At 41.0% G+C, this 25,555-nt stretch overlaps 1 protein-coding gene across 8 annotated transcripts in view; it reads right to left on the bottom strand.

Moving 5' to 3' along the window:
* Nucleotides 1-25,555, bottom strand: part of afg2a (AAA ATPase AFG2A) — a 578,508-nt gene that overhangs the window by 546,703 nt on the left and 6,250 nt on the right. For 7 of the 8 annotated variants that reach the window (XM_087980097.1, XM_087980096.1, XM_087980093.1 and 4 more), the window contains exons 2-5: nucleotides 9,303-9,427; nucleotides 4,197-4,354; nucleotides 3,526-3,584; nucleotides 2,197-2,877 (exon numbers count right to left, since the gene is read on the bottom strand). In XM_087980097.1, coding sequence (XP_087836223.1) covers nucleotides 2,197-2,877; nucleotides 3,526-3,584; nucleotides 4,197-4,354; nucleotides 9,303-9,383 — 979 coding nt within the window. In that variant the 5' untranslated portion in view covers nucleotides 9,384-9,427. Of the gene's footprint in view, nucleotides 1-2,196; nucleotides 2,878-3,525; nucleotides 3,585-4,196; nucleotides 4,355-9,302; nucleotides 9,428-14,837; nucleotides 14,893-25,555 lie in introns of all 8 variants that reach the window. The other variant, XM_087980095.1, reaches the window with a different exon arrangement.

Here is a 25,555-nt window from a genome sequence, read left to right on the forward strand (position 1 = left end):
CAAATGGGATGAGATTAGATTAGGATATCATGGGCAAGTTGGACCGAAGGGTCTGGTCTGTGATGTACATCTCTATGACTCTAAGTACTTGAGTAGATGGAATTAGGAGGATACGTTGGTAGCATCAGGTGAGGTACGAGCTAGTGGAAAATAAACACTGCAACAGATCTACAGCTACAAATGGCTGGAAGGTTCTATGTACTTATCTAAAATCCAATGCATCTATCATGCAGCAAGGTCAGGAAAATGGATAGACTATTATAACCTAGAAACTGTATATTACTTGATAAATTAATGCCTGAAAGTAACAATTCCTCATTTTTTCCCGTTCTGAACATATTGATATTGAAATATTATTTTACAATTGCTAACAATTATTTGTGATCACTTCATCCACATGAGCCTACACAGTGGAAGTCAACTGTAGTTGAGATTCATCAGCTGTATAAGTTTTGCAGCAGAAATCCTGCCCTTCTCTCGTGGCATAAGTTTGTATTTTCTAACAAAATTCAGCAAATAGCAATCAGGAACTAGAACAGTAGTTAATTTTGATTTGCTCTTTGCGAGGTTAATTAAGCTAATTGAACCTCCCTGACTTGTATGGCTAAGTTCCATACTCAGTAGTACTTTCATTCAGAGTCTTGTTTTTCTTTAAAAACAATTTTTACTTTCTTTTTAGGGAGTCCTACTGCCAACCCATCTGCTTTATCAAGACAATAAGCAGGTGCCCTTCTCCTACATATTGACCAATGTTTCTCAAATTTAGGAAGTATGCATTATACCTGGCCAGCTTTACCTCCCCATAGAAAAATATTCAGCCTCAGTCATATTTAGTTCATTACATTAACCATTGTTCATTTTTGATATCAGAAATGTTGTAATAAGAATTGTGAATCATCAACAAACCAGGAGGATCTATTTAAAATAAAAACTACTTTGATGTTACAAAACAAAACCAAAGCCAATTACAGGGTTTAGTAAATTGACGACTAAGTAAGTAAGATAGACGAGATTCATTCTGAGGAAAGTTCTGCAGTCAAAACCAAACACTACGATTCATTTTGAAAGGAATATAACTGAAAAACAGAAACACTAGTATAGCCTATTAAGATAAATGACCAGTTTGTGTAGCGAGGGCTGTGTAATAAAATCAAAACCCAAGCTTGTCCAAATAATTACTTACCATATTAATCTGTAATGATAACGGAGTAGAAGATAAGGTTTGTAATAGAGGAGAACGATGATGGGAAGACCAACTTCTATTTAACCACTATTTAATAAATGCATCAATCCAAGAGTTTAACAAAGAAACACATTAAAAGTAATTCAAACAGGAGCATAAGAAATAGGAAAAATAAGTTGTTTGGTCTCTTGAGCGTGCTCCAACATTTGGCACCACAATGAGCCACATTCTAAAAAAAATGTTTAAATCAAAATGATTAAAGTAACATTGAATACTGAATAATTCAGTAGTTCCAAAACAAAAATTCCTGACAGGTCTACCTTTGGTTCAGCTTTGATATTCTTAAAGAGATCATAAAAAAAACCTGGTGAATTAGCATACTTCAATGCCAATTCAGCCCACCATTCTCCAGATAAGACTTAATGCAACATTCAATATCATTGGTCTCCTACGTAGCTCATGATAAGATATCAGGTTGCAGATGGCCAGGTGGAACTGCAACCTGCTCAACTTCCCAATGAATGACAGCACAGATTATAGAACTATAAAGAAGATTAAAATTGATACATTCTCCATTGTGGAGAGATGCAGAATGGCCGTAGACTAACAGTAATGGAGGATATCACAGCCCCAATTCTGTCCTTGACTGATGTCCACGCATTTACTTTTCCTACTGAATGACAAGTAAACATAGAAATGTCTCTAACCAGTGCACAAGGATCAATTGATCTGAAAAAATGAAGCAATCAGAAATTAAATGTGGAATCTTGGTGTCTACCTGGTTACATCTACGACACAAGTGCCTTTATCTAATAACCCACTTGAAGGTTTAGAGTGATATAGCTATAGACTTAATATTTAAGATAAGTTAATTCAAATCATACACTAGTGACAGATAGTTTTCAGCAGACTCACATTATGGGTGATTCTGAAGTCAGAAAAGAAAGAACTAAGAAGAAAACCATTTATCTCAAAAAACAGGAAAACTTTAGCCATGCTTTTAGATATCATACCATAGGATTTGAACAGCTGTGGTTGTTTCAAAGGTAATTCGATAATTTCTCGAATAGTCTTCAGCTGATTGTCCAGTCCTCCAATCATATCATAAGTGACTCTGGAATTGGATTCTTGCATCCTCTCCTCGTCATTGTTTTGTTCCTGCATGAACTTGACTTGAGTGAGCAAAGAAATTTGATAAAATGTATCTCTGCTACTTCTCAGGCAGTTGTCAGACATCAAGATTAACTTCTCTACTGGGGGGTCACACTGGTTTTCACTTTCCTGAACAGATTCAGATTTTTCAATATTTTCATTGTTACTTGCTAAAGAGCACAGTGAATCATTGTGCAATTCTGGCATTTTCTCATTGTCCACCATACTGTTGTAGGTTACAATGGATATATTTTGAGAACCCATTGGAGGAGTAAGAGAATCAGGAGTAGCATTGTTTTTCTGGACAGAGATATCATCTATGGTCAAATCACTGAAATCTCTGGACAAATCCATTGCGGTTTTCTCATCTACTGATTCATCAAGTAAAGATTCTACATTCAGTTGTGAATCACCGAGTGAGACAGTCGACGGCATCTCCAACACTGCACCATCCACTCCTTTTATCTTCTTCAGTATCAAGTGAAACGTGCGACCATAAAGTACAAGGTTCAGGAAGTTGCCAGGTAATACTATCTTCCCATCTATGCAAGAAACCAAGTAAAAATAAAGATACTCATAAAATTGACAATAAATATCCAAAACGTCTTGTCTATTTACAAACCTGTGCACATACGAGCAAATGGAGTTTTGTATCCTATGATTTATCTAGTATATAAAATGAAATCAAGTTGGAAGAAATCACTGGCGTGGCATTAGCCAGCCTTGTTAGATCTCTGATCTTGTGCCATGACTGTATTGTGAAACACTCTACCCCTTTTGTTACCTTTTACAGGGTCTCAATGAAAACTCAACAATATGTACTAATAACACGAAGTATTAAATCCAAGAAAATTTTTAAAAACTCTGCTGGCAGTGAAAAAAAATTGACCGCTGAAGTACAAATCAGGATTTACAGAACATCAACCTCAATCAATCACATAACTTTCCTAACTTGATTGACTGCAAGGACTTGTCATACAATGAAGACTGATCAATTATTCAGTTCCGAAAAAGGACATGCATCATTAACTTGCCTATAATTCAGCATTATGCAGACCTGAAAATAAGAAGGTGTCACACTATGACAGTGATATTCTGAGCTTGGAGATAAACATTTAAGAGTAGCATTCAAAGTTCACCTTACAAAAGTTTTGCAAGTACACAAAGTAGTATTCAGCAATCCAGCTTACCCATACTCCTCAACAAGTAGTCTGATAATTCTTCTATATTGAAGAAATCATTTTGATCTCTGCAATCAAGATAATCAATTGCCAATTAAAATAATTTAAGATGACATGCTGGATAAAAGTATAGTCATTTCAATTAATAAACTACTGCATATCAAAACATCATTAAAAAATCAAGTTTAAATTACTCGACTATATATATTTAATCTAGATCTAAAATCCTATTCCTGTTTCTGGTTATTTTAGCTAGTACAGCACGAGAGTATTAATTTCAGTCGGAATTGGAGTTAGGATTGAGTACCATAGTTTTAGGGCTCATGGCGGTATCCCTATCCCACAGTTTTGGTCAAAAGGTCCACCAGAGTGGTGTCATAAAAGATGGACAAAAAAAATAGAAAATGGTCCCTGACATTTCTTCAGCGTAGAATACAGTTCCTGGTGTGATATTTTATCAAATAAATTAATTTAATTGTGTCACTTTTCTATAAGACATTAAGTGTCACCACCAAAAAGCTAAAAGCAGATTCTATAATCACTTCTTAGAAGCAATAATACAAACAGGTGATAAAGTATATTTTGCTTTAATTATGATCTTAGGATACAAGCAAGATACTGTTAACTTTTACCCAAGTACATTTCTACAAGTAGCTGATAGTGAATCAATAGATACAAACCTTAAAGTAATATATATTTCTTCTGCCTGTAATACTGGACCAAACAGTGGTTCAACAGTAACTGTATCATTCACCTTGACCTTTAAATTCTTCTGGGTAACTTCACTTAATCCAATCTTACTCCCAGGGAAACTTGGGATAGGCCATGCTGTGCAAACCTGCCAAACAAAGGTCTGTTAGCCTGGAATCTAGAAGATCTGTACACTGAAACAACTAACGTACTTAGCCATAACAAACACTATTATAAAGAGGGGGCTGGGAAAGACAGATCCAGCTCAGATGTTAGGAGATGGTTATTTTCTCAGAGAACAGTGGATCTGTGAAACAGGGTGCAAGGTCCCACAGTGACTTCTGATTCATCAAATTTCTTAAAGCGAGAGCTAAACCTATTGCTGGTTAGGATAGGATCATCTGGTATAAGCGATAACGGGATCTTGATCATATGGGCCAATGGGCTGAGAATTGGCAAATGGAGTTTAATTTAGATAAATGTGAGGTACTGCATTTTGGAAAGGCAAATCAGAGCAGGATTTATACAATTAATGGTGAGGTCCTGGAGAGTGTTACTTAACAAAGAGACCTTGGAGTGCAGGTTCATAGTTCCTTGAAAGTGGAGGCACAGGTGGACAGGGTAGTGAGGAAGGCATTTGGTACACTTTTGATTATCTGACAGCAAATTGAGTATAGGAGTTGTGAGGTCATGTTGCGGATGAACAGGACATTGGCTAGGCCACTATTGGAATACTGCATGCAATTCTGGTCTCCTTGCTATAGGAAGAAAGTTGTGAAACTTGGAAGGGTTCAGAAAAGATTTACGAGGACATTGCCAGATTTGGAGGGTTTGAGCTATAGGCAGAGCCTGAATAGACGGAGGCGATTTTCCGTGGAGTGTCAGAGGCTAAGGGGTGACCTTATAGAGGTTTTAAAATCATGGGGGTGCATGCATAAGTAAATAGACAAGGTCTTTTCCCTGAGGTGAGGGAGTCCAAAACTAATGGTCATAGATTTAAGGTTAGAGGGGAAAGATTTAACAGGAATCTGTTATAGACCAGGCCAGACCCTCTCAAAATATTTCAAGAAAGTAGCCCAGACCTCATTGTTCTAGTTGTTTTAAGCAGGACTAAGTGGATATTTCAGGAGTGATGCAGTTTGCCCAACCACTCAGGTTTAATTTATTTATACATGAACAAAAGAAATCTGAATTTAGAATAACATAACTATTTGAAAACCCAACTGACATAAAAACAACCTAACCAAGAGCTGTTCCGAATACCTGCAACATCCCATAAACACCCCCTGGCAACAAGGTAAATTCAAATACAGGTTCTTACAGGAGAGTGATTGGAGAGAGAGAGAGAGAGAGAGAGTGTGTGAGAGTGAGAGTGAGAGCGAGAGCGAGAGCAAGAGCGAGAGCGAGAGAATCAGCATGGAGCTGTTTCTTTTCCCAGCAGCTGTTTCTCTGGGTTCCCAGCTAAAACCCAACCAAAACCAAATCAAAATGCTGAACTGGGAGAACTGACCACTCCCCTTTCACTGCACAAGTGTTTAACAAAAAACTATAAAAGCCTTCTCAGGTAGATATTTCCAGACATATTGGAACCTCTGCCATTTACAACACCTTTTTTTAAAAAAAACCAAGAACAGAATAAGCTTGTTAAACAGCAGCATCATCACAAATTGAAGGGACAACTTTTTTCCACAGAGTAGAAAATGATCCAGATGCCAGAGGAAGCGGAGGAGGCAAGTACAATTACAACATTTAAAAGGCATCTGATTGGGTATTTGAATAGGAAGGGTTTAGAGGGATATTGGTCCAGAACTAGATTTACTTAGGATACCTGGTTCGCATGGACGAGTTGAACCGATGGGTCAGTTTTTGTGCTGTATATCTCTATGATTCTAAGTACTGCATAAATATTAATCCAGAGTGGTCTGATTGAAACATAGAAGATTCGAAGAGATCTTGACAGGGTACATGCGGAGATGATGTTTCCACATGTGGAGGCAATTTGGAACCAAATATCTTTGTTTAAAAGTAAGGTGGTCTATCATTTAAGACAGAGATGAAGCAATTTACTTTCTCTCAGTTGTAAGTCTTTGGAATTCCTTTCCTAAACGATAGTGAAAGCAGATTTTTGAATACTTTTAAGGCAGATGTAAATAGATTCTTAGTAAAAAAGAAAGTGAAAGATTATAGTCAGATCATCTTATGAGCAGACTTAAGGGCCCGACTCCTGTTCTTAATTCATGTTTGAACTCACTCCTTGACAAATTTCATATCCCTAAGTGGTTGGAAAAGAAATTTTTCAGTTTTTTTTAAATATAAGATTCACATGGGCTTTTGATTTGGTTTTTCACCTTTACCAGAAGATTGTGTGGTTTCTAGGCAAGATGGATAAATTGTTTTGGAGAAGCAATCAGAATTATATGCAAAGGTTTTTAATCTCTCCTGTATTAAAGCAATTTGTAGTTAGATTTAGTAATCTGGTACTAATGAGGAAACACTAAACAGAATACATTTCTATCACTTCAAATTGGTGATGTGACATGCATTTATGACAGTGAATTCTTGTTCCTGTCAGAGGTCAAATCAGCATAGTCAAAGGATATTAGAATAATAGTGTGCCGTGATGTATTCCTGGGCAGGTCACTTTCAGCTACCTCGTTAGTAAATTGACCTCCAACGCAAGGTCCAGAGTATGGATATTTTGTTTACAATTCTAACATATTCAACTGATAATAGAGAAATTCATACCAGCCTTCAGCAAGTCCTGCATAACAAAGATTTGAGCTGAGAATTATTCAGCAACATCACCACTTAAATGATTGATAATGAGCAGCTGAACAAGAGTAAGCCCAGCCAATTCCTTGACTTTCAAATGGCAAAACCATGACTGATTCCCCATTTGTGTATCATTTGCTAGAAATAAGATTATGAGGGAGGCTATACCAAGAGAAAATGAGAACACCTCCTGATCTCTCAAAAAATGCTGATTTTATGCATGTGTGGTGCAATAAATGGGGATTAATTTGTACTCCCAATAAAATGGGGGCTTTTTTGGGCAGGAGTAGTACCCGTACTCCTCGGCCAGAAAATTTGGATTAAAGATACATTTTAAGAAGGAACTGAAGGGTCTTGCAAGGGTCTTCAAAGGCCAGCTGTCCAGATTCAAGTCTTATTTGGCTCTGAAGTATGTCACAACATGTCCAAGCAGGTTGATTAAAAATAAGTAAAAATAGAAGGGTCTTACATGGTGACCCTACCTCTAAGCCAGAAATTCTTAGTTCTAGTCCAGCCTCAGAATGTGAAAGCCACAGTGGTGTATATCTTAACGTGTCTAAACAGATTGATTCACAAAACAGACAGTGTAAAAACAATGAATTTTCAAGTGTTTAAAAGCAGATTACAATGCTATTATTCACCACTTGGCTTTCTGAAACTTAATACAATAGCAGAGAGTGGTTGGCTAAAAGTTAAACTTTAGACTACAAGAGTTCAGCTTCCTTCTGAGGAAAACAAGCAATGTCCTAATGAGTAAAAACGTCAACTGACCATAATAGACATGATATACTTGTGACATTTTTCTGAAGTCAACAGATCAACTGCTGAAGATTAAACAGTGTCAAGGATCGATCATGCAAACTGCATGTTTGGAAAGTGATAGAAGAAAATGTGCCTCAGCAAGCTGACTCATGAACAGCAGTTGCTTGATCAACAGTTGGAAGTTGTGTTGGAGAAGGCTGATCACCTGTTTTGGTCTGATCTTTAGACAAGTCCACATGAACCATATCAATTGTAATTGTAAACACTGTACAGATAAACTTGTGATATTTTACTATTAAAGTATTATTTTATAGTATACCTTGTCTCAGTAAAGAACAATTTGGCATACCTTTTTACTGAGACTGCCTTGGGTTATTGGTGTCCAGAGCAAGCCTGACAGATTAGGAAAGATAAAACTAAAAGTCTGCAGGATCCTAGAGAAAGGGTGTCCTTCAATATAGTGTTTTGTACAGGAAATGGCCATCTTTGAATTAATTTCTTCTGAAATTTTAATTGTTTCTATGAACTCTAGTTTTTAAAAGACAAAAAAGAATATTATCTGTACGCAAGTGATGGCCGCTAACTGGGAATTCTCTTGTGCTCCTCAAAAAAAGGATACAGGATGAAATTGTGGTTATTGAGGGAGGAGGTACATGCTTGTAAAATGTACTTCTCTACATTTAGACTTATCAAAGTGTTTAAAGATTAATTTCACTGCTTTCATTCACTCCTTCTGGAGTACAATCTCAGATGAGGAAAGCATTATAATGCTCACCGTTCATCTGTATTGGATGTAATCACAACTCAAAAGAAGTACCAATTAGAGACTGAACAGTTGGCTTCATCACCACTCTATCATCATATTCAATATCCATCCACCTTATTATAAAAAGAAGGTGCTAGGGAAATTCAGAGGTCTGGTATCATCTGAGGAGACAGAAACAAAGTTAATGTTTTGAATCCGATATGACTCTTCTCAAGAAATTCCAATGAAGTCACATTGGACTCAAAACATAAACTGTTAGTCTCTCCAGAGCTGCCACCAGAACTCAGCATTTTCTGTTTTTATTTCACACTTCCACCAGTAATAGTACTTTACTTTTCTCCATACCTTTTATCACTCACATGTGGTGCCTGCAACACATTTTAGTGACAGAATATATTGGACCAATTCAGCCAACAGCTCACCAAGTTTACTGCTACAGTACTTCTCACCACTGTGGTTTACCACCAAGAGTAGCAAGAACACAAATGCGAAAAGAACATCTTCAAGTTCCGATCCATTTCTTAGTTTATGGACAAGTCTAGTGAATTATATTGTTGTCTATTACAGTTGGCCCAAAGAAGCTTGGCAGTATATTATTGAACTGCTGTAGTCTATGAAGATGTTGTTTTCATGGAACATTGAATGCACAGTGAGGAAGGAATGGTGAACTATTTCCAAGACAGGATGCTTGTGCCTTGAAGGCGATGTCGGATAAGAAATAAAATAGGAACAAGAACTACATTTCTCCAAGACCTTTGTGCATTCAAAATGGTATGCTACGTTCTCTGGCACTTACCTCCTGTTTGCCAGCAGTGCTGGTAAGAAGGATTGGTCGACCAATGTAGAGATTTGCCAATTTTAAGCTGTTGAGACTCATTTGAGCAAGACACCTTCGGCAAGCTTTGGGAACCTTCTCATTTGCTGCAAACACAGAAATTAATACTTGAAACCAGTTAAGTCCTGTATACTTAACTTTTCAAATATTCTTGCAACCAACCTGCCATAATTCAACCTCCACAACATTCATCTGATCCAAAACTTTATGTTCAACAATCCCCACCATTCTATTCATTATGATCTCAAAATATCTTTACTTACCTTGTGATTAGCTGGAGCTTATCTAGTCATTACAGGTACTTTTTAAAATGAACCCCATTATTTTAGTACCAAATGAGTATTCAAACACCAAAGCCATAGTTACATATTGGGGAGAAAGTGAGGTTTGCAGATGCTGGAGATCAGAGCTGAAAATGTGTTGCTGGAAAAGCGCAGCAGGTCAGGCAGCATCCAGGAAACAGGAGAATCGGCGTTTCGGGCATAAGCCCTTCTTCAGGATAGTTACAAATTAACAAATCTCTATTCACTGATACATGGAACAGAACACATGATGTGCTATATTTGAGATCCTGTCCTTAAACTTCTTCAGTACGAGCTTAAATTAATTGTATAGGACGTCTGGTCAATTTCTTCCTGTTATTACTTCCCACATTTACAGCAATTTCTTCTGCAGGAAGTTCAGCACAGTTGCATTTTTATGCTGAAAATTTTGGATTTATACCAATACAAGGACTAATATCGCGTTTGAAAAAGGTTTCTCTCTGTGGAAAATATTCCTTATGAACTACAATTATCCAGTAGCTCAACCAAGTAGTAATTCTTGAGCCATGAAAATAAGTGTCATTAAGTTGCTTCATTAGGAGGCATTTATCTTAATTTCAATCAATTTTGTGCAGTTTCAAACTGGGTTCATTGCAGAGCAATTCAGTCAGTCAAGGAGAATATATTCTAAAGCCATTGGGTAGAGTTCTTTTACCAAGTCAGCTTGGGGATTTTAATTTTAGTTTCAATAGGCTTTAGAGCCTTGTTTTACAAAATCAAAAGAATCAGGATGAAAAGTCATGAGCTAGAAATCAAGTCTCAAACATGAACTGATTTAACTGAGTTTATAGTCTCTACACACCAACAAAGCAGTTCATACTTTACACGGGGTAAATATGCCCTGAACTGTGCCCTTGGTATGAGAATATCAATTTTAATCATGAAAGGTCATTGGTACTTAAACCAATAAATCAGTCAAACCTCCACAAAATTCTCAACCTCAAAGATGGCAGAAACCATCACAAATGCAAAAAATTAAGGCTGAAACACTTATAACCCTTTTCATCCAAAGTTAAAAATCACACAACACCAGGTTATAGTCCAGCAGGTTTATTTGGAAGCACTAGCTTTCGAAGCGCTGCTCCATCACCATCCAGAGTGGATGATTCATCTAGCCTCCTCCCCGCCTTCATAGATGCTTATCTTCAGACAAACAATTCATTCTACCTGATAACAAGAAATGGCTGAACACATTAGATGCAGCAGACACTAGGCCTGACAACTTCTGGATGTAGTACTGTAGATTTGAGCTCCAGAGCTAGTCATGCCCATAGCCAAACTTTTCCAGTGTAACTACAACATCTATCTATCTGAAAATGTGAATTATTGCCCAGGTAAATTCTATTTTCACAAAATAGAACATAATAAATTCAGTCGATTACTACCCATTAGCTGAATTAGAAGCATCAAAGTGGTGGAGGTACATTGACAGTACTATCAAATGACACTTAGTCAAAAATACCCTATTTATTGATGCTCACTGTGAATACTAGGACTACTCTGCACCAGATCTTATCATAGCCTTATCTAAACATGGACAACAAAAAAAGCAGAGTAACTGCCTTTGATATCAAGGCAGCATTCGACTGGAGGTGAAATCAAGTCCTAGCAACAGTGAGATCAATGGGAATTGAGGGAAAACTCCCAACACTTTGAGTCATACCAATCACAAAGGGAAGATGGTTGTGATTGTTGTATGCCAATCATTTCAGGCCCAGGACATGACTGCACAATACACCAAACAAGTGCAGATGCTGAACATTTAAGCAAAAACAGACATTTCTGGATAAACTAACCAGGTCCAGCAGCATCTATGGCGAATGGGCAGCATCAGAGTTAACTTTTCAAGTCCACTGACTCTTCATCAGATATCTTCATCTATGACCACCAAACTCCAAATGTTAACCATGCTTTCGCCCCACAGATGCTGTCAGATCTGCTGAGTTTCTTCAGCAATTTCTGTTTTTGTTTCATCACTGCAGCAATTCTTCTGGATAGAGTCCTAGGTCATGACAAAGAACAATCAAATTGAGAACTTTCAAACTGACCCTTTTCCAAGTTAGATGTGATGCGAGTAAAAATGGAACCAGATACTGAAAGTAAAAACTGCAATCAATCAATGAGCAATCTTTAAGGAAGAGATGTTTCAGACACAGGTTAGGTACATCACAAGAGGAGAAAAAAAAAGGTTCCTTGGATGATGAAAGAGATTGAAATTATGATGTAATTAAAAAGGAGGCTGAATGATCCATGATGAGTAAAAACCAGGTCAAATGGAATAGGTTGACAAAGGAAGCAAACAAGAAAGCAAAATGGCAAGCGGAAGTATGAGAACAGAATGGCAGTCAGCATAGAGTCACAGAACATAGAATCCCTACAGTGTGGAAACATGCCATTTGGCCCATGAAGTCCACACCAACCCTCCAAAGAGTAAACCTCTCAGTCCCATTCCCCTACTCTGTTACTCTACATTTACCCCTGATTAATGCACCGAACCTACACATCCCTGAACAATACAGGCAATTTAGCATGGCCAGTTCACCTTATCTGCACATCTTTGAATTGTGGGAGAAAAGAGCTGAAAATGTGTTGCTGGAAATGTTTTGTCAGGCAGCATCCAAGGAACAGGAGAATCGACGTTTCGGGCATAAGCCCTTCTTCAGGAATGAGGAAAGTGTGTCCAGCAGGCTAAGATAAAAGGTAGGGAGGAGGGACTTGGGGGAGGGGCGTTGGAAATGCGATAGGTCGAAGGAGGTCAAGGTGAGGGTGATAGGCCAGAGTGGGGTGAGGGCGGAGAGGTCACGAAGAAGATTGCAGGTTAGGAAGGCGGTGCTGAGTTCGAGGGATTTGACTGAGACAAGGTGAGGGGAGGGGAAATGAGGAAACTGGAGAAATCTGCGTTCATCCCTTGTGGTTGGAGGGTTCCTAGGCGGAAGATGAGGCGCTCTTCCTCCAACTGTCGTGTTGCTATGGTCTGACGATGGAGGAGTCCAAGGACCTGCATGTCCTTGGGGGAGTGGGAGGGGGAGTTGAAGTGTTGAGCCACGGGGGTGGTTGGGTTGGTTGGTCTGGGTGTCCCAGAGGTGTTCTCTGAAACGTTCCGCAAGTAGGTGGGAGAAAACCAGAGCACCCGGTGGAAACCTATGTAGACATGGGAAGAACGTACAAACTCCACACAGACAGTCGCCCGAAGCTGGAATTCAATCCAGATCCCCTGTGCTGAGAGGCAGCAATGCTAACCACTGAGCCACTGTGCACCCATTAAGAGTCACAGAGATACACAGCACAGAAACAGGCCCTTCAGTCCAACTCGTCCACGTTGACCAGATTTTTATGTAAATCTAGTTCCATCTGCGAGCATTTGGCCTGAATCCGTCTAAACCTTTTCAACTCATTTACCTATCCAGATGCCTTAGAAATGTTGTAATCATATCAGCCTCTACCACTTCCCCTGTAGCTCATTAAATACATGCACTACTCTCTGTATGAAAATGTTGTCCCTTAGGTCCCTTTTATATCTTTCCCCTCTCATCTTAAACCAATGCCTTCTAGTTTTGGACTCCCCCATTCCAGGGAAAAGACCTTGTCTATTTACCCTATCAATGCCCTTCATGATTTTATAAACTTCTATAAGGTCACCCTCAGCCGCTGACACTCCAGGGAAAACAGCCCCAGTCTATTCAGTCTCTCCCTCTAGCTCAAATCCTCCAACCCTGGCAACATCCTTGTAAATCTTTTCTGAACCCTTTCAAGTTTCACAATATCGTTCCTATAGCAGGGAGACCAGAATTACACACAATACTCCAAAAGTGGCCTAACCAATGTCCTGTACAGCTGCAACATGACCGCCCAATTCATGTACTCAATGCTCTGACCAATAAAGGAAAGCATACCAAACGCCTTCTTCACTACCCTATTTACCTGCGACTCCACTTTCAACGAACAAGAACATGCACTCCAAGGTCTCTTTGTTCAGCAACACTCCCAGGACATTACCAAGTTAAAAATCCCACAACACCAGGTTATAGTCCAACAGGTTTAATTGTAAGCACTAGCTTTCAGAGCACTGCTCTTATCACCTGATGAAGGAGCAGCACTCCGAAAGCTAGTGCTTCCAATTAAACTTGTTGAACTATAACCTGGTGTTGTGGGATTTTTAACTTTGTACACCCCAGTCCAACACTGGCATCTCAATACCAGGACATTACCATTAAGTGTACAAGTCCTGCTCCGGTTTGCGATTCCAAAATACAGGACCTCACACTTATCCGAATGAAACTCCATCTGCCACTCCTCGGCCCATTGGCCCATCTGATCAAGATCCCATTATGCTCTGAAGAAACCTCCCTCGCTGTCCACTACACCTCCAATTTTGGTGTCAGCTGCAAATTTACTAATTCTATCTCTAATGATCAAATCCAAATAATTTCTATAAATGAGGGAAAGCAGTGGACCCAGCATCGATCCTTGTGGCATACCACTGGTCACAGACCTCCAGCCTGAAAAGCTGTCCTTCACCATCACCCTCTGTCTTCTATCTTCAAACTAGTTCTGTATCCAAGTAGCTAGTTGTCCCTGGACTCCCCTTGATCTAACCTTGCTAACCAGTGTACCATGATGAACCTTGTCAAATGCTTTACTGAAGACCTTATAGATCATAACCACCACTCTGTCCTCCTCAATCCTCTTTGTTATTTCTTAAAAAAACTCAATCAAGTTAGTCAGACATAATTTCCCATGCACAAAGCCATGTCGACTATCCCATATCAATCCATGCCTTTCTAAATGCATGTAAATCCTGTCCTGCAGGATTCCCTCCAACAACTTGCCTACTACCAATGTCAGGCTCACCATTCTATAGTTCCCTGGCTTTTCCTTACCACCTTTCTTAACTAGTGACACAACGGTAACCAAGCTCCAGTCTTCCCACACCTCACCTGTCGCTATTGATGATACAAATATCTCAGCAACAGGACCAGCAACGTATTCTCTTGCTTCCCACAAAGTTCTCAGGTATACCTGATCCAGTTCCAGGAACTCATACGTTTTAAGATGTCCAGCACCTTCTCCTCTGTAATATGCACATTGTTCAAGAAGTTTTCATCTCCCCACATTCTCAATCTTCCATATCCTTCTCCACAGTAAGCAGTGATGCAAAATACTCATTTATTACCTCAACCATCTTCTGCGATTCCATACATGGGCAATCTTGCTGATCTTGAGGGATCCTATTCAAAGAACAAAGAGAATTTACAGCCCAGGAACAGGCCCTTCAGCCCTCCAAGCCTGAGCTGATCTAAATCTGTCGCCCAATTCCTAAGCATCTGTATCCCTCTGCTCCCCACCTACACATGCATCTGTCCAGACGCATCTTAAATGAATGTACCATGCCTGCCTCTATTACCTCTGCTGGCAACGCGTTCCAGGCACCTACCACCCTCTGAGCAAAGTACTTGCCACGTGTATCCCCCTTAACCTTTTCACCGCTTACCTTAAAAGCGTGACCTCTCGTTATTGAATCCTTCATCCTGGGGAAAAAGCTTATCTCTATCTACACTATTCAGGATTTTATAGACCTCAATCAGGTCCCCCCCTCAATCTCCTTTTTTCTAATGAAAACAATCCTAACCTACTCAACCTCTCTTCATAGCTAGCAGCTTCCATATCAGGCAACATCCTCGTAAACCTTCTCTGCACCCTCTCCAAAGCGTCTACACCCTTTTGGTAATGTAGCGACCAGAACTGTACACAGTATTGTAATGCCGCCGAACCAACATCATGTACAATTTTAATATGACCTGCCAGTTCTTATACTCAATAACCCGTCCGATGAAGGCAAGCATACCATATGCCTTCTTGACCACTCTATCCACCTGTGCAGTCACCTTCAGGGTACAATGGACCTGAACTCCCAGACCTCTCTGCTCACCAACTTTTCCCAAGGCTCTTCCATTTACTGTATAACTTGCTCTCGAATTAGACTTCCCAAAATGCATCACCTCACATTTGCTTGGATTGAACTCCATCTGCCTCTTCTCTGCCCAACTCTCCAGTCTATCTATATTCTCCTGTACTCTTTAACAGTCCCCTATGCTTTCTGCTACTCCACCAGTCTTCATGTCATCTGCAAACTTGCTGATCATACCAACAGTGCCCTCTTCCAGATCATTTATGTATATCACAAACAACAGTGGCCCCAGCAACGATTCCTGTCAAACACTACTGGTCACCTTTCTCCATTTCGAGAAACTCCCTTCAACTACTACTCTCTGTCTCCTGTTGCTCAACCAGTTTTTTATCCACCTAGCTAGAACACCCTGCACATCATGTGACTTTCACTTTCACTATTAGTTTACCATGGGGAACATTTTCAAACGCCTTACTAAAAGTCCATGTATATGACATCTACAGCCTCTTCTTCATCTATCAACTTGGTCACTTCCTCAAAGAACTCTAATAAGTTGGCATGGCACAATCTCCCCCGCACGACATCATGTTGCCGATCACTGATAAGCCCATTCTTTTCTAAATATAAATAGATTTTATCCCTCAGTACCTTCTCCAGCAACTGTCCCACCACTGACATCAGGCTCAGTGGTCTGTAGTTATGTGGAATATCCCTACTACCCTACTTGTACACAGGGACATGAGCAACCCTCCATTCCTCCAGCACCTCACCTGTGTTTGAGGATGCTACAAAGATATCTGTCAGGGCCCCAGCTATTTCCTCTCTCTCCTTCCTCAGCAAACCTGGGAAAGATCCCATCCGGTTCTGGGAATTTGTCCACCTTAATAACTTCTAGCCCACCCAACACATCTTCCCTATTTATGACAACGTGATCCAGAGTTATGAAACTTCTATCTCTAATCTCAACATTCATCATGCCCCTCTCCTCAGTGAACACTGATGCAAAGTAATCATTCAGAATCTCACCCATTCTCTCAGGTTCAACACACAGCCTTCCTTCCTTATCCTTTAGTGGACCAATCCTTTCTTTAGCTACCCACTTGCTTCTTATATAAGAATAAAAGGTTTTGGGATTCTCCTTAATTCTGCGAGCTAAAGCTATTTCATGACCCCTTTTAGCCCGCTTGATTCCTTGTTAAGACTGATCCTACTCTTCCGGTATTCCTCTAGGGCCCGTTCTGTTCTTAGCTGCCTGGACCATATGTACGCTTCCTTTTTCGTCTTGGCTAGTTGTACAATTTCTCCTGTCATCACAAATCTTGCCTTTCCTATCCTTTGCTTTCAACAGGACATCTTTGAGGAGAAAGTGAGGTCTGCAGATGCTGGAGATCAGAGCTGGAAATGTGTTGCTGGAAAAGCGCAGCAGGTCAGGGAGCATCCAGGGAACAGGAGAATCGACGTTTCGGGCATAAGCCCTTCTTCATTCCTGTAGAAGGGCTTATGCCCGAAACGTCGATTCTCCTGTTCCCTGGATGCTGCCTGACCTGCTGCGCTTTTCCAGCAACACATTTCCAGCTTTCAACAGGACATGCCTATCCTGCAGTATATTTGAAAGCCTCCCACATCAAAAGTGGACTTCCCTCCAAATAGCTGTGTCCAATCCATATTTCCCAGCTCCTGCCTACTTTTGATATACCTTGGCCCAGTTCAGTACTCTTCCCTTAGGACAACTCTTATCTTTGTCTATGAGTATTCTAAAACTTACAGAATTGTGGTCATTATTCCCAAAGAAATCCTCTACCGCAACTTCTACCATCTAGCCTGGCTCATTCCCCAACACCAGGTCCAATATGGCTCCTTCCCTCGTCGGGCTATTGACATACTGCTCTAGAAAACTCTCCTGGACTCTTACAAATTCTGCCCCATCCAGACCTCTGACACTAAGTTTATCCCAGTCAATGTTGGGAAAATTAAAATCTCCCATCACCACTACCCTGTTGCCTCTACGTCTTTCCATAACCTGTTTATCCATTTGTTCTTCTACCTCACGCTCACTGTTGAGAGGCCTGTAATTCTCTCCTCAATTACCCTTTTATCCTTGAGGTAGAATCCCTTTGGATTCTCCTTAACCCTATTTGCCAAAGCTATCTTATGTCCCCATTTTGCCCTGCTGATTTCTCTCTTAAGTATACTGCTACTGCCCTTACACTTTTCTAGAGATTAATTTTTTCCCTGCTCTCTACACCTGACATATGCTTCCTTCATTTCCATGACTAAAACTTCAATTTCTATTGTCATCCAGCATTCCATACACCAACCAATGCTGTTCTTCACCCTGAAAGGAACATACTGTCTCTGGACTCTCATTATCTCATTTTTGGATTCTTCCCATTTTCCAGCCCACAAACATCTGCCCCCCCCCCCACCCCCCAATCAACTTCTGAAAGTTCTTGCCTAATACTATCAAAATTGGCCTTCCTCCAATTTAGAACTCTCATTTTTAGATCATATCTATCCTTTTCCATCACTATTTTAAAACTAATAGAATTATGGTCATTGGCCCAAAATGCTTCCCCACTGACACCTCAGTCATCTGCCCTGCCTTATTTCGCAAGAGAAGGTCAAGTTTTTCTTCTTCTCCACTAGATACATCCACTGAATAAAAAAATGTTCTTATTCACACTTAAAAAATTCCTCTCCATTCCTCCCCTTACTGCTATGGCACCAGTCTGTGTGTGCAAAGTTAAAATCCTCCACCATAACTATCCTAATATTCCCAAAGATAACGAAGATCTTACAAATTTGCTTCTCAATTTCTCATTAATTATTAGAGGACCTATAGTGATCAATAAGGTGGTCGTCACTTTCTTATTTCTCAATTCCACACAAATAACTTCCCTAGACATATTCCCAGGAATATCCTCCCTAATTACAGCAGTAATGTTATCCTTAATCAAAAATGCCATTCCCCTTCCTTGCCCCTCTTTCTATCCTTCTTATATCATCTACACTTGGAACATTAAGTTACTAATCTTGTAATCTCTGAGCTATGTTTCTGTAATTGCTATGCTACATCAGTCCCATGTTCCCAACCATACCCTCAGTTCATCTGCCTCACTTGTTAGGTCTCTTGTATTTAAAGAAATAATAGTTTAATTTATCAATTCTATGTTGTGGTTCTGTTCGCCGAGCTGGAAATTTGTGTTGCAGACGTTTCGTTCCCTGTCTAGGTGACATCCTCAGTGCTTGGGAGCCTCCTGTGAAGCGCTTCTGTGATGTTTCCTCCGGCACTTATAGTGACTTGTATAAGACCATAAGACATAGGAGCGGAAGTAAGGCCATTCGGCCCATCGAGTCCACTCCGCCATTCAATCATGGCTCATGGGCATTTCAACTCCACTTACCTGCATTCTCCCCGTAGCCCTTAATTCCTTGTGACATCAAGAATTTATCAATTTCTGCCTTGAAGACATTTAGCGTCCTGGCCTCCACTGCACTCTGCGGCAATGAATTCCACAGGCCCACCACTCTCTGGCTGAAGAAATGTCTCCACATTTCTGTTCTGAATTTCCCCCTCTAATTCTAAGGCTGTGTCCACGGATCCTAGTCTCCTCGCCTAACGGAAACAATTTCCTAGCGCCCACCCTCTCCAAGCCATGTATTATCTTGTAAGTTTCTATTAGATCTCCCCTTAATCTTCTAAACTCCAATGAATACAATCCCAGCATCCTCAGCCGTTACTCATATGTTAGACCTACCATTCCAGGGATCATCAGTGTGAATCTCCGCGGGACACGCTCCAGTGCCAGTATGTCGTTCCTGAGGTGTGGGGACCAAACTGGACACAGTACTCCAAATGGGGCCTAACCAGTGCTTTATAAAGTCTCAGTAGCACAACGGTGCTTTTATATTCCAACCCTCTTGAGATAATTGACAACATTGAGTCCGTGATTAAAAAAGCGAATGCAATCTGCATGTTTACCTTTAGAGAATCCTCAACTAGCACTCCCAGATCCCTCTGTACTTTGGCTTTACGAATTTTCTCATTGTTTAGAAAGTAGTCCATGCTTGTATTCTTTTTTCCAAAGTGCAAGACCTCGTATTTGCTCACATTGAATTCCATCATCCATTTCCTGGACCACTCTTCCAAACTGTCTAGATCCTTCTTCAGCCTCCCCACTTCTTCAGTACTACCTGCCTGTCCACCTAACTTTGTATCATCGGCAAACTTCGCTAGAATGCCCCCAGTCTCTTCATCCAGATCATTAATATATAATGTGAACAGCTGCGGCCCCAACACTGAACCCTGCGGGACGCCGCCTGTCACTGGCTGCCATTCCAAAAAAGAACCTTTTATCCCAACTCTCTGTCTTCTGTCAGACAGCCAATCCTCAATCCATACCAGTAGCTCACCTCGAACACCATGGGCCCTCACATTGCTCAGCAGCCTCCCGTGTGGCACCTTATCAAAGGCCTTTTGGAAGTCTAGGTAGACCACATCCACTGGGTTTCCCCGGTCTAACCTACTTGTCACCTCTTCAAAGAACTCCAACAGGTTTGTCAGGCACAATCTCCCCTTACTAAATCCATGTTGACTTGTTCTAATCCGACCCTGCTCTTCCAAGAATTTAGAAACCTCATCCTTAATGATGGATTCTAGAATTTTACCAACAACCGAGGTTAGGCTAATTGGTCTATAATTTTCCATCTTTTGTCTTGATCCTTTCTTGAACAAAGTGGTTACAACAGCGATCTTCCAATCATCCGGGACCTTTCCTGACTCCAGTGACTTTTGAAAGATTACAACCAACGCCTCCGCTATTTCCTCAGCCACCTCCCTCAGAACTCTAGGATGTAGCCCATCGGGGCCAGGAGATTTATCAATTTTAAGACCTTTTAGCTTTTCTAGCACTTTTTCTTTTGTAATGGCAACCATACTCAACTCAGCCCTCTGACTCCCTTTAATTGTTGGGATATTACTCATGTCTTCCACTGTGAAGACTGATGCAAAGTACTTATTAAGTTCTCCTGCTATTTCCTTATCTCCCATCACTAGGCTTCCAGCATCAGTTTGAAGTGGCCCATGTCTACGCTTGCCTGTCGTTTGTTTCTTATGTATTGAAATAAACTTTTACTATCATTTTTAATATTACTGGCTAGCCTACCTTCATATTTGATCCTCTCCTTCCTTATTTCTCTCTTTGTTATCCTCTGTTTGTTTTTGAAGCCTTCCCAATCTTCTGATTTCCCAGTGCTCTTGGCCACTTTATAGGATCTCTCTTTTTCTTTGATAGATTTCCTGACTTCCTTTGTCAGCCATGGCTGTCTAATCCCTCCCCGGATAATCTTTCTCTTCTTGGGGATGAACCTCTGTACAGTGTCCTCAATTTTACCCACAAACTCCTGCCATTTTTGCTCTGTCTTCCCTGCTAGGCTCTGCTTCCAGTCTATTTTCATCAGTTCCTCTCTCATGCCCTCGTAATTACCTTTATTTAACTGTAACATCATTACATCCGATTTTGCCTTCTCTCTTTCAAACTGCAGACTGAACTCTACCATATTATGATCACTGCTTCCTAAGTGTTCCCTTATTTTAAGATTTTTTATAAAGTCTGGTTCATTACATAGCACTAGGTCCAGAATAGCCTGCTCCCTTGTGGGCTCCATGACAAGCTGTTCCAAAAAGCCATCATGTAAGCATTCCATGAATTCCCTTTCTTTGGATCCACTGGCAACATTATTTACCCAGTCCACCTGCATATTGAAGTCTCCCATGATCACCGTGACCTTGCCTTTCTGACATGCCTTCTCTATTTCCCGGTACATGTTGCACCCCTGGTCCTGACCACTATTAGGAGGTCTGTACATAATTCCCACTATGGTTTTTTTGCCTTTGCGGTTCCTCAATTCCACCCACACAGACTCCACATCATCCGATGCTATGTCATTCAGTGCCATAGATTTAATTTTGTTCTTAACTAACAAGGCAACCCCGCCCCCTCTGCCTACCTCCCTGTCTTTTCGATAAGTTGAAAACCCTTGGATATTTAACTGCCATTCCTGACCCCCCGTAACCACGTCTCTGTGATGCCTACCACATCATAATCATTCACAAAGATCTGTGCCATTAGTTCATCTGCTTTGTTACGAATGCTACGAGCATTCAGGTAAAGTGCCTTAATGCTAACTTTCTTATCATTAGAGATATTAGAAGTCATAAGATGTCCTAAGTTATCCTTCCTTTTTGCTGCATTCCCAGTCTGTCTCAAGTTTAAATCTGCATGCACATATGCTATCCTGCCGCTTATCTTTCCATTTAACTCCATACTCCTTGTCGCTTTCACTTTCCCTTCCCCCCAACTCAGAAGTTTAAAGTCCTACTCACCACCCTATTTATCCTCTTCGCTAGAACATTGGTACCTGAACTGTTCTGGTTGTCAGTTCCAGCTGTCCGCTGCAGTGGCCGGTATATTGGGTCCAGGTCGATGTGCTTGTTGATTGAATCAGTGGATGAGTGCCATGCTTCTAGGAATTCCCTGGCTGTTCTCTGTTTGGCTTGTCCTATAATCTGGCCACACACTCAGATGACAAGCAACATGAGTTCAACTGGGACAACACTACTATTATAGGACAAGCCAAACAGAGAACAGCCAGGGAATTCCTAGAGGCATGGCACTCATCCACTGATTCAAATCAACAAGCACATCGACCTGGACCCAATATACCGGCCACTGCAGCGGACAGCTGGAACTGACAACCGGAAGCGGCAGATACAAATCACTATAAATGCCGGAGGAAACATCACAGAAGCGCTTCACAGGAGGCTCCCAAGCACTGAGAATGTCACCTAGACAGGGGACGAAACGTCTGCAACATAAATTCCCAGCTCGGCGAACAGAACCACAACAACGAGCACCCGAGCTACAAATCTTCTCCCAAACTTTGAACACCTATGGGCGAGAGATGCTTATCAATCCTATCGTTCTCTGTTTTGTTCCTACCTACCCTGACTCTTCAACTTACTCCTTTTCCTAACTGTGTCAGTCTCAGACTGCTCACCTTCCTCACTATCTCCTTGGGTCAATCCTGCCCCCATGTTACCCACATACACACCAGTTTAGATCCTCCTAAGCAGCTCTAGCAAATCTCTCTGCATATATATTGGTGATTTTGGACGGGTAATTTATATTAGACCGCTCCCAATTCAGGTGCAATCAGTCCTTCTTATACAGGTCACTTCTACCCCCAAAGAGATTCCAATGATCCAAAAATGTGAATTCTTCTCCCCTGCACCAGCTCCTCTGCCATGCATTTATCTGCTCTATCCTCCTTTTCCAACATTCACTACCTTGTGGGACCAGGAGTAATCGGGATATTACTATTCTCTAGGACTATATTTTATTTCCTGCCTATAACTTCCTATATTCTCTCCTCAGAGTCTTGTCCTTATCTCTTCCTGTATCATTGGTCCCAATGTGTACAGCAACTTCCTGCTGGTCCCTTTGGACCCTCCCAGAGATATCCTTAATCCTGACACCTTGGAGGCAACACACCATTTGGATGTCTCGCAGTCAGCTACTGTCTGTCCCTCTTACCAGAGATGGCATTACACACCTCTGGAGCAAGTAGGACCTGAATCCTGGTTCAGCGATAGGGACGTTATCATATATACACAGCCATATGGCAAGATATAATACTTGGAGATCTTTTTATTAGTATTTACTAAAAAAGGAGAAACATGGCTACATGATTGTAGAAACAAAGATAGTGAAGGCAATGGTTAATGAGAAAACTGAAGAAGGAAACAGTACTATACAGGGCGCTCTGGTATAACGCGGCAGTTGTTTTCCTCTGCAACCTCCCACTATTTAAAACCGCTATAGAAAACCGCGCCATAAAAGATAGCTAAACACGTTCAATAGAAAGTTTGCATTATCCAAAAAGAGTCCATAATTCATCAATCATGAGATGGCCCATTTGCGTTGACACACGTTATACCAGAACAACCTGGCACTGCAAAGACTGAAACCTGAAATCAAGCTAAACAGTCCTTGACGGGCACTGTAGTAAAAACACAATCAAATAGTTAACAGACATTTATAAAGATAAACAGAAACTTCCTAAATAAAAACATCATTTTCTCAGGTTATGATGCATTCCAAATCCTGCAATGTCCACCGGTCTCTAAAGGCCTTGATTGTGCCAGTCAACAACACAAGCTCCCCTCAATGGGCATCTAAGAGTAGAGATAGTGCAAAAGAGAGGCAGGTTGTCAGGCACTATGATCCTCTCCATGACCCACTGCCCGGACCTGTTAATGGCCACATTGGCCAAGCCTCAGGAGTAGGCCCTCGCAACTGCCTGCCCCTCAAAGCATGGGATGCCCACAGATTAGGAGTGTAGGACTGAAGTGCAACTAAAAATCTCAGAGCAGCCCCTCCAAAAAACCAATAAAAGGGCTACAAATGAAAAATTTAACAGGAATGTAAAAAACCATTTCCCCAGGCCACAAAAGCTACATGTGCCTGGCACCCAGTGAACTTACTTAACCTACTTTTACATGGTACTGCTGCTTACAGCACTTCCCACCCCAGATCTCTGATCGAAAAGGAGAGGTCCCTTTGGTAGAGGGCTCACTACTCCAGATTTCTTTTGCTGAAGAGTACAATATTACACCCAACAAAAGCAAGGAAGTGGAGACTCTACAGCAGCAGGGAGAAGGTGAGGACTGCAGATGCTGGAGATCAGAGTCGAGTGTATGGTGCAGGAAATGCACAGAAGGTCAGGCAGCAACTAAGGAGCAGCAGAATCGACGTTTCGGGCATAAGCCTTTCATCAGGAATGAAGCTTGTGAGCCAGGGAGGGGGGCCGGGTGCTTCTCAGCCCTCCAGCTCACAAGCCTCATTCCTGACGAGAGGCTTATGCCCGAAACATCAATTCTCCTGCTCCTTGGATGCTCCATGACCTGCTGTGCTTTTCCAGCACCATACTCTCGACTTTACAGGAGCAGCGCAGGTAAGAAATGCCTCCATGATGGCCCACTACACACTTGAGCTGACTCAATTTTTGATGAGTTATCAAGCAGTGGATGGCTTGGGCCATTTACTGAATGTTGATCAATGACCCCTCGGCCAACTGCTCTGGCCTTATCCAACCCACTCCTTCATCAAGTTTCAAGTCCAGTAACCCTTCTCTGTTTCTTTTCACAGATGCTGCCAGATCAGCTGAATTCTCTAGTAATTCCTGTTTTTGATTGTTTCAGTTGTCCAGCATCCACAGGCGGGTCTTGAATCTGAACTTGTGCCACATACACTCTGATACAAAGAACTCCTCTGCCATGCCCTATGTCTTTGAGTGGAGTTCTTTGTATCAGTGTTTACTAAAGAGAAAGATGATGAAATATTTATTTGAAGCAAAGGTAATGGATGTAGCAGATAGTATAAATAATGAAAGGAGTAAATACTAGAAAGACTGTCTATGCATAGGTAAGTCATCTGGTCTGGACTACCAAGCTGCTGAAGGAACGGAGGGTGGATAGAACAGAAGTGCTTACATGAATTTTCAAGCTTCACTAGATAAAGGGAAAGTGTCAAAGAATTGCATTATGGCAATTGTGGAAACACCACCCTGACTTGGAAATATATCACTATTCCTTCACTGTCTTTGGGTCAAAATCCAGGAATTCCCTCCATAATATAATTGTGGGTCTACATGCAGCATACAGACTACAGCAGTTCAAGAAGGCACCTTCTCAAGGGCAACTAGGGATGGACAACAAATGCTTGCCTGCTAACGATGCTCACGTCCCACAAGGCAGAATTCTTTTAAAAACTGCAGCACTCTTATTCAAGCAAGGTTCCTAGATCAGTCCTAGCACCCATACAGCAGTTAGTTTATCAATTAAAGAGAAAGTTTAGGAATCTTTAATGAGGGAAAAAAAGTCAACAGTCACTTGAAGAGTTGAGTTAATTGACAAATATTCA

The sequence above is a fragment of the Chiloscyllium plagiosum genome, unplaced genomic scaffold, assembly GCF_037043375.1.
Source record: "Chiloscyllium plagiosum isolate Xiang-an unplaced genomic scaffold, Cpla_swu_hap1 HiC_scaffold_36, whole genome shotgun sequence".
NCBI lineage: Eukaryota > Metazoa > Chordata > Chondrichthyes > Orectolobiformes > Hemiscylliidae > Chiloscyllium > Chiloscyllium plagiosum.